The sequence below is a fragment of the Camarhynchus parvulus genome, chromosome 4A, assembly GCF_901933205.1.
Source record: "Camarhynchus parvulus chromosome 4A, STF_HiC, whole genome shotgun sequence".
NCBI lineage: Eukaryota > Metazoa > Chordata > Aves > Passeriformes > Thraupidae > Camarhynchus > Camarhynchus parvulus.
The window spans coordinates 9,809,497-9,824,844 of record NC_044600.1 but is presented as its reverse complement, the minus strand read 5'-3'; the positions used below and the strand labels follow the sequence as shown (position 1 = coordinate 9,824,844).

Genomic DNA, 15,348 nt, shown 5'->3' with positions numbered 1-15,348 from the left:
CTGAGATGTGAGTCTTCCATTGCCACTGGAGGAACTTCAGGATGGTGCTAGCTTTACCTCTTTTGATACAGTGATTACACACCGTTCAGAGTTAGTTCCAGGGCTGCCTTGCTGTGTCATTTGTCAAAGCTGCATTTGCCCCTGTTGAAGGTGGTACCAAATTGTACCTAAATGCTACTGGAACAGGCAGCCCTGCTCAGCAAGAGGTTTCATTTCAAGGGCAAAATACCAGCTTATGCCTTCTCATCATTCATGTCATACTGCACCACCAGCAAAATGGTGCAAACATATGCTGTGCAGAATTCCTTTCTCTTTGTGTGTTTTAAAGTGGAGTTAGTTCCAGGTCTGCAGTGCACTGCTGGACATTCTCAGCAGCACAGCCATTCTCCGTTGCATGCACCAAAACAAAGTGTGGCTCTTTTATTTCATAAAAGCATAATGGGACAAAGGGCAGCATTCCCATACAGAGGTGTGCAGTATGTTTCCATCTTGTCATCTCTAAGAGCCGCCATGTTCAGCTCCATAATAATGTCAGCATAATTCTTAGGCCTCTCATTTCAAATAAAAGGTTAATTACTGACAAGAAAACATTAAGTATGTCAAGAACAGAGAGGAAAAAATGCAAATGGTCTTCCACAGAAGGTGGGTTACTGACCCAGCATTGTGATGATAATCAAGGGCTCTTGTGCATTGCCAAGTGCTGCCAGCTTTAGTGGTGGCTGCAGGAGACCAGTGAGGAACAGAATCCTGGACAGGATTCCTATTGAGGAAAACTAATGCTGAAAAATGAAAAAAACTGTGGCAAATATAATGACTGTGCTGGCCTGGTTTGGTGAAAGGCAGGGTCAACTTGGCAGAAAGATCCACTGATTTTCCATTTCCAAGGAAGCATAGGGTGTGCCCACACACTCCAGCAATTTCATGTCTCAGTCAGGAGAAGGAGAGCAATACACACAGTAATGTGGTTTTCCCTAAGAGTCAGGTTTAATATGCTTTCTTGCTATTTACAGGAAATCCTGCTCATGTAAACTCATTTTGATAGACACATACGGACCATGATAATGTAAAAATCCTTTTGAAACCTTAAATGACACAAATCAAGTAAATTGTCAAGAGATATTGAAAGGGATTTTTTCTCAAGGCACTTTTTGGCTACTGTTCTGATTTTGTTTTCTTGCAGTGTTGAGTTTTTAATAAGTATAAACTAATCTTTCTTTCAGTGTCATTTTAGCTGAATTACTGGGTTTTATTTCCTTTTTGTTTACAACACAATTCTACTTTAACAACATGCCAACAGACAGTAAGTAGGGAATGAAACTTCAGGTATCACAGTCTTTTCTTTCACAATTCTGCATTAAAGCTTTCCTGAACAGCAGGGTTTGGGACTCAGCAAAAATGCTGTGAATTAGATAATTTATATTCCTGTTTGTCTTCACTGAGACTAATTTAGAATTGCACCAACCTTAGATAATAGGGATTTAATTAGTTGGAAGAGGATATTGTTTTATTGACCTGTAAATGATACTGCGGAGAAGCAGCATGTCAGGCTTAAGAGGATCAGCTTAACAAGGGCATTAGAGATTGCTAAAATTACCATTTCTCCTCCAGGTGATGGTGGATATGCCAAAGATGCAAAGCTGAAAGCACCTTCCTCCCTAGCAGTGTCTCCCGATGACACGCTGTACGTGGCAGACCTGGGCAACGTGCGCATCCGCGCCGTGAGCCGCAACAGGGCTCACCTCAGCGACTCCAGCCTGTACGAGATCGCCTCGCCTGCCGACCAGGAGCTCTACCAGTTCACCATCAACGGCACCCACCTGCACACGCTCAACCTCATCACCAGGGACTACATCTACAACTTCTCCTACAGCGGCGACGGGGACGTGGCCACCATCACCAGCAGCAACGGGAACTCGGTGCACATCCGCAGGGACACCAGCGGGCTGCCCCTCTGGGTGGTGGTGCCGGGGGGCCAGGTCTACTGGCTCACCATCAGCAGCAATGGGGTCCTGAAAAGGGTCTATGCTCAAGGCTACAACCTGGCCCTGATGACATATCCTGGAAACACAGGGCTTTTAGCAACCAAGAGCGATGAGAACGGATGGACAACTGTGTATGAGTAAGTCCATGACATTAAATGCCTGGTGCAAGGAGTCCTGTTTTATGGGGACTGAAACTTATATATGAGCACCAAAACTTTCTTAGACAGTTCTAGCCATTTAAAAAGACACCCTGCTACTAACACTGTGTGAGACAGGACAAGCAGTGCTGTTGCACAAGCTTTTAAAATTAAACACTGCTGTTTCTTAGGTGCCTAAACCTGTCACATGTAAAATCTCTGTGCACAGTGCCTGTTAAGTGCAGCAGAAATTGCCCGAAATTACACTTCATTTGCACTTTCTTGTTATGAATCTGTTTCTCTAAATGAAAATATGAGATTTTTTTTTGTAACTTAAGTGGTACAGGCAAGTTGTGATATGAATCAGGAATTTGCAAAATTTCTGAAGAAGGCAAAAAGGGGAAAATTTGCATACTCATCAGAGAACAGGGTGTTGCAAAGGAAATTGAGAATCTCAGTGGAAGGAATATCCAAAGACAAGAGTGAGCTTGTCTCTGCCAGCAGGGAAGGAAGATATTTAATAATAGCAAAAGGATATGTAATAGCAAAAGACTGTATATAAGGGGAGTAGGGAAGGCTTCATAAACAAGACCATTGACAGAACTTCTACAAAGCAAGACAAGATAATTAAAGTTGAAGTCAGGACATCCCAGTCTGGTTCCAGAGAAAGAACAACCCAAGAGAAAGTTCATTTTTGATTTACAAAGAGGTGCCTTGTATCAGGATTTATCATTATTTGTAATTAATTGTCATAATCCCTATTTGAGGATGCAGTAAGTGCTGGATGGAAATCATGTCCCTAGTTCAGAGTCCTTAAGGAGGATAATGGTACCTATTTTCTGTAGAGCATAGGAGTTCATGGTCAAAAACTAAAATGAAAAGCATCTAGGTGAGATTGGAACAAAAAACACATTGATAAGAAGTGAGTTACTGCCTGAGTCACCTGGAGAGGTAGTTGAATCCCTGTCATTACAGGTTTTTAGAATTATAATTTCTTCAAATGAAAGTAGGATAAAAGCAGCAAAAATGCTGCCTAGTGTGCGAGGGTTTTTATTCAACAGGATGTTTCTTCATCCTGTTCTCTATTATTCTGCCAAAGACTAAATTAATAGGGTGGGCATAAATATAAGCCATTAGAGAGGGCCTTTTTTACAGTTCCTGGGAAAACAAAAGCATACAGAATCTTCCTGTTTCAGTTATCATTATCAAACATCTGTTGGTGGAAATTTCAACTCTCTTGCAACAACACAAGCTCTCTGATACCCTGGTGCTGTTCAAACACTGATCAGAGTCACCTTTTATAAACAGAACTGACTGTAAATGTATGTGTGCTTCTTTTTAATAATTTCAGTGCTGAGAGTTGGCCATTTATATCCCTACTTGGTGATGGTGTCAGTCCAGACCACGGACCAATGACACTTTCAAAGAGCCTTTACAGCAACTCCTTGTCTATTAAAATGCTGAACTGCAGGCCTTGTAGCAGGGCCTTGATTGTTAGAGCATGGGAGAGAGATTATTTTTAGTCATGTGCTTTTCAGTCCTGGCATTCTTACTCTCAATGTCTCTCTGACATTGAGCATAAACCATTTCACACTATTGCTCTTGCTATACTATTGCTTGTTCCTCTTTTCAAAGTAGGGCTCAAGTGCTGAAAGATCTTTTAAAGGATTTTACCTGCTTGCAAGTGCCTCCTGCAGTATGTAGTATAGATTTATTCAGATATATTAAGTACCTGTGCCTTGGGAGGACTTGTATGATGTATATGATTAACACAAAGAAATTTTGCTAAATTAAAGAGTTTTACATACTTTCCCAGCTTTAACTACAGGCTGGGTAACACTGTCCTCACCAATGCTTCAAGTTGTCCAGGCTTTGCATGACCACACACTCCTGCCAACCTACATCAGTCAGGGAAAATTAACAAAATTACAACTTTAGCATTACAAAAACAGCAACAAAATTAAATAATGTGAATTAAATGAAATCATGTCATTAATATTTATATTCAATCCAATATATTACGTCATTTTCATAATACATTACAAATTCCTCAATGGCTGAAATGCAGAATGTCACCTGATCTGCTCCAGTCAGAAAGACAGTGGGCTGTAATCACCTCTGTGCTGAGTAGTTGTGCTTTCAGGAGATGCTGCTCACCTGCTACCATGAATAGGTCATGGGCTGTGATGGCCTTGGTTATCTTTTACCCAGATACTGCTTTCCAGCGAGGTCACATTCTGTACTGACAGCCAATTTCAGTTTGAAAATTAGAATTTTTTGAAGGGTTTACATGAATTGCTTGTGAGTACTGTGAGAATGTAGCATTGGAACTAAGAGCAACTTTCAAATTGTTTGAAATCATCTTCGGTGCTTAAGCTAGATTTGCATTCACATCCAAAGTTCAACCCATGGCACTGTCAAGATGAAATAGGGATGAGTTAGTTTAACAACACATATCACACATACTTGGGAATATGAGCAAAGATAATGACCTGTTCAGAACATCTACCTTTATGTCAGATTCACTCGCAGAGGGAAATTATTAAGAGGTAGAAAACCACCTACAAAAGTACTTGTCATCCATCTACTCTAATCTGATGGAATTGAAGTGCTGAAAGAGCTCTTGCATACAATTAAAGCTAATGTACAATTTTAAGTCATCTAGATTTCTTTTAATATTGTGTCATTAAAGCTGTTAAAGGGGAGGGAAAGCACTGGTCCTCTATTAAATCAAGGACAAGAAAACACCTGCAAGAAACAACTCTCTCTGAAAAAATTAATTAGACCGCTTTCCCTTTGAAATGATATAACTCTTAACTGTGCTACACATAGAAATGCAAATGGATTGTGAAGCAATATCCCCATGTGTGCATTTCAAATACTAGTGAGCACTTCCTCATGTGAGTATTGAAATCAATGCAATTATTTGCATGATTAAATGGTCACTGACATGATTAACAGTGGCATAACTGAGCCCCAAATTAACATTAAGAAATATGTCATGATTCCACCCCTATTAGTATGGGTAGGACACTGCAGGAGCTGAGTCCCAGTGTGCTGCTATTCATCATGTGGAAGGTGACAGAACCTGTCCTCAGAGGGCCGAGTTTCTTGGAACAATCTGGAAGGGAAAAAAACCCTTTAGATGATCATGGTGTGGAATCAATACTGAGACACTCTTCTGCATGTCCTCCTGAAGTCAGTGGGACCATCTACAGGAGTTAGAGGCCTCTGGCATGTGCTGGATCTCATTACAAGTCAGCACCTTTCTGGCCAGCCAGCCAGGAGCAGTTTATCCCATTTTCAGCTAGACAGGGAGTTTTGTATTTCAGCAGCTGCGCTTATCAGCAGCCAAACTGGATCCTTAGTGAAGATGGATCCCGTGTCTTGAACACAAGTACATTGCAGTAAACCAGCTGTATTTGCACCTTAAAAATGCAGTTTTGGGGGATTTTCTGTGGTACAGTAGCAAATCCAAATAACCTACCAAGCTGTCACACCTGTTTGATCAAGCAGTAAATGAAATACAACTGCCTGATGTTCGTGGAGTTTTCTAATCACAAAGTAGTGATCTGAGTCAATTTTAGTCCCTGCCTATGGCACCCAGTCAACTTGCACAGAACCAGCATAAGGGGAGAATGTAAATAAGTCACACAATATATATAAGGGCAGTGAGAGGTGAAAAGGAGAGAGATTATTTTTAATTTAACATTTGATTAATTTTAACTTACTTGTTAAAAAATGACAAGATGGTCACTAGTTCATTCTCTAGTGTTCATTCTCTAGTGTTTGTTTGGAAAATAATAGCAGCTCTATTTTTCTTTTTTTGTATTGGGGGGAAGACAAAAAATCCTGATATTTTTTCACCAATACTTCTTGTGACATATAGATTTTGTCTGACTAATTAGGGGCAAATAAAGATCCTAGAGAAATTATGCCAATACCTGAAAGGAAAGAACAAAACCAGATCATCTGCTAATGTGAATGGGAAGAGCTTCATTGGCAACAGTGCAGTTCTGGCAGCTGATGTACTGGTGTGGTCTGTGAGAGGAGACAACTAATAAAACATGAAAACTTAATTATGCTTTCACACCTACACAATAAGTTTCTGTTTTATGAAGATGAGTTGGTTTTGCTCATGCAAATACTCTGCAATATCAGTGAGTTGTCTTAGGTGAATAAAAACATGTCAGCATCAATAAGATTTTTAAGATATGAAGCATTATTATGAAACAATATCAAGCACCAAGCAGTGCTCTGTGCTGGTTTCTGTGTGAACCATCAGAAAGAAGAAATATGTTGACAGAACCGAAATGACCTGTTAGAAATGCTGCTCCAGAGCTCTGGAATTAATTATTGACTTTTTGGTAACATGGCCTGATTCACAATCAAGTACCTTGAGCTGCAAGAATTTCTTTAGCACTGATAAAGTTTAGGTGAACTGAAATGTAGTGCTCTAGATTCTAGGTGAGAAGCTCCTGCTGATTTAAGTAGACCCATGAGAAACAAAACACAAGAGCAAAACCCATGTAGGCAACTTATTTCCTGCAGATTTCAATCTAATTTTATCACTGTTGTTACGCTTTAGGTCCCCTTTTTGCATTCACTACTCATATTATGTGCTTCACACATCTGTGACAAAAGGCAGCTTTTAAGTGTTGCAGAAGGTAAGAACTGGTTTTATTTAATTTTATGGGCATGAAAATGCTGTTTTAGGGTGAGTTGGATGCCTGACCACCGAGTGACCTCCAGTGGCCTCATTCCTGCATCGCAGCCCACTGGGGGAAGCCCCAGCCAGCCATGAGCAGCACAGAAACCTCTGGCAGGTTTGTAGGTAGGTAGCATCTCACAGTATTCACAGTTGTATCTGATCCAGCACCACTGAAAAAGACTCCAAGCAGGAATTCGGACTAGGTACTGAATGCATTTTGAGTGACTAAGTGGACCAATTCTTACCTTTTTACTTACTGCACAGTGTTGACAATGCTTCCTACTTCTTTCACTATTTTTTCTGCTTTTAGGAGTATCTGCATGACAACAGGGGTGTATTTTGATGGCTGTTTAACATCCTTTTGCAGGTATGACTCTGATGGCCACCTGACCAATGCAACCTTCCCAACAGGGGAAGTCAGCAGCTTCCACAGCGATGTTGAAAAACTGACACGAGTGGAACTTGATACTTCAAACAGGGAGAATGTGATCACAGCCACAAACTTCTCAGCTACCTCTACAATATATACTTTAAAACAAGGTAATAAAAGCATTTCTGTTATTTCTTCTCTAGACATTACTGTATTCTTAACTGTCAGCCAGAAAAAAAAACCACATTAGAATTAGTTCATTTGTTTCCTCCTTGTTTCAGCACCAACAGCTACAATACTGCTGGGCTACCAGTTAGAAACAAGCCACAAGTGAACTCTTCTTCTCCTAGAAGAATTCCATGGATAAAACCTAATTATTGAAATCTCTGATGTCTGCAGGCTTTACATGCTAGTTTCTGCTGCAGTATTTGGAAGATTTGAACTAACCTGCAATACACTGAGCTTTGTTATTCTAAGAAATACTTCCCAGAAGAATGACAGGTTCCACTGACATTTTAGCACTGAAATGCCTTCTTTGGCCAATACTGTGTATTCTTTCTCCTAGTTCTGTGACCTGGTGACAGCATTTGTAGGAAAGGGGAGAACGTGGCCCATGTCTGCTAGTGGCTACCTCAGGGATTAGATTTTGACTCTACCCCTGTAGACACCACAGTATTTCCCTGGTAATATCATATATCTCAAAAAAACCCTGCTTTCTGCCTAATAGAAGTGTGCCAGTGTTCTCCTGCAGATTTTGCAGATTTATCACCAGAGTTCTGGGTTTACATAGTTTAATCGATCTGGGGTCTTTTGTCCTTGTTGGGTTTTTTTGTTGTCAATGGATTGCTCAGGCTTTGAGAGAGCAGGTGCTGGGAAATAGCTCTCTGATGTCTTTCCAGGTCTGCTATAAAAAAAGCTCTGTAATTGAGCTCATCACAGAACTTTTCTTTCTCTCAAGTTTTGATCTATAAGAAAAAACTAGGAAGAACTCACCTCAAAAGATACCCATGCATTCCTCTTTACTATTGTGCGGTAGAGACAGCACTGCATAAATAGAAATAATTATATTGTTCTGTCACCTGCTAAGCTTCGTCCAAGTGACTCCATCTGCTCTCTGCACCGTCTGCTGCCTGATCTGTCTGTCCTTAAATCTGAAACTCTTCAAAGTTGTTAAATTATCAAAGTCTGTCTCAGGAAAGTGCTTGCACACAACAGGCACTGCCACAAATTAACAGCTATAGTTATTATTGTATGTGTCTCATAAATTCATATAATTTACATGTTTACATATCTCTGAAAAACTAGCACAAAGCACCCTGTGAACAGCCAGTCAGATGTGACATCCTTACATCCAATTATCTTTACTTTCTGGTATACCCTGCTATTTTCCTTGTATTCACATCTCAAGAGCTGGACCAGTTACTTCCATGTAGACTGGCTTAAAAAAAAAAAGGATGCTTTGGATACTCCCTAGCTGGAGTGAGTTCAGTAAGGGTGAGACTTTGTTTTGTATGTTAGCACTAAACTCAGGCTCATGTTGGAGTTCCCCCTATAGCTGAACTGCAGGAACCTCCATATCCCAGCTTGAGCAGATGCCAATGTGGCACAGCTCTGCCTGCAGAGGAGGAATTGCACTGCCCAGGCAGGGGAAAGGAGCTTCAGTGTCTGTTGCCTTCATTTACACTCTCAGTGGAGACCTGCTCTGAACCCTCCACACACTTCTGGTAGTTTTGGGGAGAAGAGGGAGGCTGTGCTGGGTCACCCCAGCTCCCTTAATAGCCCTCTGTGGCGCAGTCCTGAGCCTCTGGAGCTGCTCACTGTGCCACCACTGCTGATCCATTCATTCTTCTGGCCACAGTCACTTCCCAGTTGTTCTGTTACACCAAGCTTCAGCCTTGTGGCTGATCATCCCTGTGCCTCAGCCCTGGGTCCTGCTGCTAATGGGGAAGAGGATGAGCTTTTTGTACAGTGACACAGGGAGAAGGGACAGCATGACAGACTGGCTGTCATCCTAGATATTTGGAAACCAGCTTTCTTGTTTGACCTCAGGTACTCTTGCAGTTGTTCAAGCTGTACATTTTCCTGTTGTTTTCTGCAACGTGCTAAGATCATCACAATATTGGTGGTCAGTACTCAGCTTATGGTTTTACATACTTTTAAGGTGAAAGCAAAAATCCTTTATTCCTGCTGCAGGAAAGCTTCACAATGGAAATCATCAGGCCAAATGTAATAAAAAGTTCTTCAGACTTGGGAAGGTCTGGAAGTTACAGCTTGCAAAACTCACACTGTGGTTGGGGCTCAGCTGTCTGTAACCTCCCTGGGTTACAAACTGAGCCCTGTTGTGCCTAAAATTTGGTTTATAAATCTGGAGATCTGCACTTCTCTCTGTTCCCTGATTTTTGTTGTTTTTTTTGACAGATAACACGCAGAACATCTACCGGATCAGCCCGGATGGGTCCCTGAGAGTCACCTTTGCCAGCGGCATGGAAATCACTCTGAACACAGAACCTCACATTCTAGCAGGGGTTGTCAGCCCCACGCTGGGGAAGTGCAATATCTCCCTTCCTGGAGAGCATAACTCAAATCTCATTGAATGGAGGCAAAGGAGGGAGCAGACCAAAGGCAATATCTCTACATTTGAGAGAAGGCTAAGGGTAAGGCTTCCTCTTGTGTAAGTGCAGTGTTCCCTTTGAAAGCCATCGAAGTAAAATCATGTTGAAATGTTGTACTTCATAAGAATGAAAATGTTGTATCAGTGGTGGGCCCCAGCCATGAATTTCAAAACCAAACTCCTCCAACAGTCTCAGGGATGTTTGATCTCTGTTTGATTTTGATTGTAAGATTTGACCTCAAGACATAATTAGTTCTTTTCTTCCCATTCTTTTTCAACTAAGAACTTAATTATGGCTTTGGAAGAAGCTGTGAGCAAAGGACAGTGCATAGTTACTCTGGCACAGCAGCAAAGTTGGAGCCACATTTTGCATCTCTCAGATCTATCAACCCTTTTTCTTCTGGGGGAGCTGAGGGGTGCCAGCTGCTGCCCAGGGCAGAGCCTCTTGCAGGACACATTTTTCGTGTCTTTCCTTGGACTCAGAGTGATGTGGAGCCTCCCTGTGTATCCAGACAGGCTGTGTATTAATTCTGCCCTCTGCCACATTCTCTGAAACCCCCATCTCCCTCTGGCTGGGTTACACCACAGCTCCAAGAAAGACTTGCTTTAACATTGCATCGTTGGTTTATTTTTACCTGTGAGTACAATGACAGATGGTCAACATTTAGCATTTAATTACATAACACCATGGCTCAAAGAGATCGCTACTTTGCTAAACAGGTTTTTTATTAAATCAGTTCTGGTTTTCACATGAATACCACTTAAAAGGCCTGTACCAATAGTACAACTGGGAATTATTGCCTTAAAAATATTGTGTTATTGACTAACCTTTCTGGATAGGAATTATGTCTGAAGGTACACCTGTTAGCTCTGAAAATATAGAGATGGTTATTAAAATCTCTGGATTGTCAAAACCACCAACATCAAAACCATCTCATTTTGATTATGAGATACTATAGATTTTTTTTTTAAGTGTACCATCTGTTTGCTTTTGAACTGCTCAATCAAAAATGCAAGACTTGGAAGATCTGGCCAGACTGGGCACTGTATGTAAAACACCTGTTTAAAGGGCATTGTTCAGATTTGACAGTCACAGTTACTTGTTAGGATCTTGCAAGCAGGCAAAAGCTTCTTTTAGTTCTTCTTGCCCACCTCCTGCCTCCTTCCTCTCTAAATTAGTGTGAGGCCTCATAGCCCTGTCTGGGGAGGTAGCTGAACTTAGCACTGTGACAAACATGTTAAGATGGCAGGATCCAAACTGTGGCTTCCTTGGCTCATGTTGCCTATTCAGTTGGAGGCTTTCTGTGTGACTTTGCGCTTAAATAACAGTATGGCACATTTTTCTACAAGAATCTTACATAAAAAATGGTAAACAGAAAGGATGTAATCAGTCATCTATTCTGCTTACATTGCCAGGGACTGGTTGTTCATCACAATTCTGTTTAATACAACTACTTCATCTTGCAGAGTTTCTCCATTACGCAGTTTGTATTTTCTGTTGTTGAAATTGACTGCAGTTTCTTTTGCATTTTCACTTGTTTCTATGTGATCTTTAACACTGCCTGACAAAAAAAAAAAAAAAAAAGGAAATTCACAAATTGGCCAGGATTAAATGCATTCTGGCTGCAGGCATAAGATGTTCATTGAAATATTGCAACACTGAAGGTATCCAGAGGTCAACTGGTTGCCCTACCTTTGGAATAGGCTGTTGGTGGACAAAACCACTCATGTATTCCTCCTCCTTCCCCTTCACTTTCATCCAGAGAGAGGATGGAAGGGGAAAGACAAGCATAAGAATAATTTTAGTGTGCTGATGTCTTTTACTCTTTGTCCTTCTAAAGTATGCACTAGCAACACAGCTCTTGAACATTGCATTCTTATTTCTGAAAACTGTGTCTTTTTATACCTACCCAAGATCAAGAGGACTTAGGAATTGTCCTTGGCTGTACTGAGCTCTAGGACTGTTGTCCTGAAAGCTGTCAGGGAACCTGGTGGGATAGCACAGATTCCTCTAAAAGGAGGATTTTAGAGTGCAAAGGAGGAGAAATATTAGAATCATAGAATCATTTATATTTGAAAAGACCTCTAAGATCATCAAGTCCAATTGTATTCTGCACAAAGGAGCCACCATGTAAATAGGCACAAGAGAAAGGGACAGAGGGACTGCTGAGCCTGGTAAGACCATGAAGAAGGACTTTGGAGAATAGCAGAAATATCTGGATCCTGGAGTTCATCTTTAGCACTGAGATGCCTGCATGGTATGCTGGTGGAATGGAGAGTCACTGGAGATGGAAGGAGCTGGAACAGTAGAGCAAAGGAATCTACCCAGAGACAGCTCTGTTCTTGGTGATTATAGGAAATGCAGCACAGCAGGAACAGAATACCATCCTGTAGTGTGTTTGAAACAGTATACCAAATAATGAAATGGATTTAGGGCTTGCTGTGGACAGATCCTTGAGTACTGCTGGGAAAAAAAAGTAGTATTGTTGAAAGTCATTATGCTGGATGAGATTCTGGACAGACCTTCTGAAAACTTTTAGTGAGTTATATTTTTAAAATAAAGTATTTAGACACTTAATATGCCATGCCTGGCACAATAGGAAGTGTGTTAGAAAGCTTGCAATGTAGGGCAGAAAGAACTATGCTGAACTTTGAAAATACATGTAAAGAAAAGCTCTGGGGACTGGAGCAGTTCTCAATGGAAATGAACAGACTTGCAGGAGCCCTCAGTTAAAGAAAAAAAAACCAGCACAATGGAAGAGTTTTCTAAGAGAGAAAAAAATAGCATAGAAATGAGGTATAAAGATGTTACTTAGAAATCAGTCCTGATACCATCAGTGAAACAAATGGCTTTGACTGCTAAAAGGTATAAATTAGAAGGCAGGTAGCTGGGGATGAGATAAAGGATGACCTACTTGAAGAGAAGAAAGAGAATAAAGCTTTTCCTTATCTGCCTGGTCCTAACTTTTTTAATTCTAATAGCAATTAGCAACCATCTTGAAAGCATGTGACTCTATTAGTGTTATTTCCAGTTTTGGAAAGAGGCCACCGTTAGCATGTTCTGAATAATGCTGGAAATATTGGATTTTAAAAGATTGGATTTCTGCATGGTGTGAATTCCCTGCTCTGGACATAGGACAGAAGTTAACTAAAATGCTGGAACAGTCATCTAACTTTATCTCGGGGTCTAAATCAATGTGGGAAACAGAAATTAACCACAGGTTTCCTTTAAGTGAAGAACTGCTTGCCCCAGCACTTCCTGAACATATATAAAACAGTCTGTGGGCATGTATGCATTTTATATTAATAATAAATCTATGTACAATCAGGCATTTTAACATCAATCTTAATCTAGCAAGACTTCTTTTTTATCAATTGAACTGCTATTTTAATTTACTTCTAAAAATGAAGCAAAGACTGCTGTTAAATCTGATGAGCATGATGCATAGTAATACACTGATTAGAATGCAGCTCTGCTCCCTCCTGACTTTTACATAACTTGAGGAATGTGGCATTGGATGCAGTCCAGGTTTTATAACTGAATGTCTACAAAATTGAAAATTGAATGCTTGGCCAGTCTTAATTTTTTTCTTTTTTTCTAATTTTTTTTTAATAACAACAACAGAAGTAACTCACTGGCCTCAGTTCAAAAGTCCTGCAGACTCAGGCTTTGACAGCCATGTTCATTATTGCACTTAGCAAATGATCTCCCTTTATTTACCAGTCTTACAGCAATTCTAAAGATGGGACCAAGTCCTCTGCCAGGGTGTATGAGTTTGCATTGGCTCAAACCAAAACACAGACAAGGAAAGAATGCAATTATCTCATCTGACTTACATATCTGGTAGTAATTAAATCAAAAGAAGTGCACGTTTATGTGATACTTACACTGCAAAATTTCTAGCTAAAAATTAATGGAAGTAGAGTCAACAAATGTTAAAAAATATAGACTAAATAGATCTTTATGTACGTCTAACATTACTGAAGTCAGCTGAATTTTCTCTGTTTTCATTAGCTGGTATTCCAACCTGACATTGCTTTCAGAAACCAGTTTTCCCTGGCTCATAGCAGAACACAAGTTCCAGCCACTCTCAGGGGGCTCCTTGCTATGGTTTATGTATCTTGGAGGAGTCATCTCATGAAGCCACTGGGATTTGAAATCAGCTTGTCAATAGCAACATTGAGATGAGTCCTCCTACCCATTTATGATCCTGTCTTGCTTTGAGAAGGATGTTAAACTTCACTTTAATAGAAGAAAGTAAACAAATGAGACATAAAATGTGCAATATAAGGAAAGTATTTTAACCTTATTTTAACTCTGTGAGTTTTCAATTACTGCTGCTTTCCACTTCACTGCAAATTCTGCCTCTCTTTGGTTTTCATTCTTATTTTTTGTATAGTCTCTGAAATTCAGATTGCAAGCAATTTGTTTTCAAGGCTCTTCTTTCTCCTAACTGCATTCTACAATGATAGTAATAGCAATAAGAACATTAAACATGTACATGGAACATAAATGAATAAGACACAGGGTATACCTCCTGCTTGCTTTTCAGTTATTTTACCACCAAGAGGATTTTTTCAGAAATTTTAAGAAGTTTGCTAAAAAATATTATATTAAACTTAAACCATCAGTCTGTATACAAGCAAATGTAGTTGAACTGAGCATCACATTTTACTTGGGCTCCTTAACTATCATTAGAGCATAAATTGTAATAGTTACAGCAGGCTACAGGGGTATATAGGTATTTTACAGCTATTGTAAATGAACGCTATTAAAGTTAGACATGTGTGTATATAAAACTCCAGAAATGGTAGTTGAAGAAAGAACACCTGCTTCTTCTAGACTCTCACATTATTTTGTATCTAAAAACAGAAAGAGGAACAAAAGAGAAATGTTCATTCTAATCACATCTTGAATTATTAACCAGGGTTTATTAACCCTTTACTCCATGGCTGTGCCTCCAGGTCTCAGAGAGGAGCAAGCACTGAGCCCCACTCTGTGCTGACACCTGCACTTGTCTGTGCTGACACCTGCACTTGTCTGTGCTGTAAGGAAGTCATTCATGGGAACAGAGTGATCAGATAAAATGTGGTAGATTAATGCAACAAGCACATTGAGCATTGATCTGAAAAAGACATGTCAATGAACAATATTTTATGGTTCCTTAAATTATATATCAGATTTAAATGGTGTTTAATAGAGACTTCCCAGTGACTGAATGATCTAAAGATGCCATCCTGTAAAGATGATGATAGCACTGGATAAATGTATTTTGTCTTCATGAGTCTGACTCAGTTCTGAACTTGATTTCAAATTGAGCACTGGGCTGTGTTCCACCTGTCAGACACAGCAGTTGCTGCTCCCAGAGGTGGTGAGAGCAGCACCAAGGAGCATGGCCAGTGCCAGGCATGGCTGCTGCTGGACTCTGGGAGGGAGGTGGTTTTGTGAGGAAGCATGAGGACACTGGTGAGCAGGGTCAGCTCTGCCCTTTGCAGAGCTGGGCTGTGAGGGCTGTCCCAGAGCAGCAGCTGACCTG

The 15,348-nt window shown here is 40.4% G+C and overlaps 1 protein-coding gene across 6 annotated transcripts in view; it reads left to right on the top strand.

Annotated features, from left to right (window-relative positions):
• TENM1 (teneurin transmembrane protein 1) overlaps positions 1-15,348 on the top strand; it is a 469,105-nt gene that overhangs the window by 439,505 nt on the left and 14,252 nt on the right. For all 6 annotated transcript variants that reach the window (XM_030967968.1, XM_030967972.1, XM_030967969.1 and 3 more), the window contains 3 exons: positions 1,609-2,119; positions 7,198-7,370; positions 9,619-9,854. In XM_030967968.1, the coding sequence (XP_030823828.1) occupies positions 1,609-2,119; positions 7,198-7,370; positions 9,619-9,854 (920 nt within the window). The remainder of the gene's footprint in view (positions 1-1,608; positions 2,120-7,197; positions 7,371-9,618; positions 9,855-15,348) is intronic.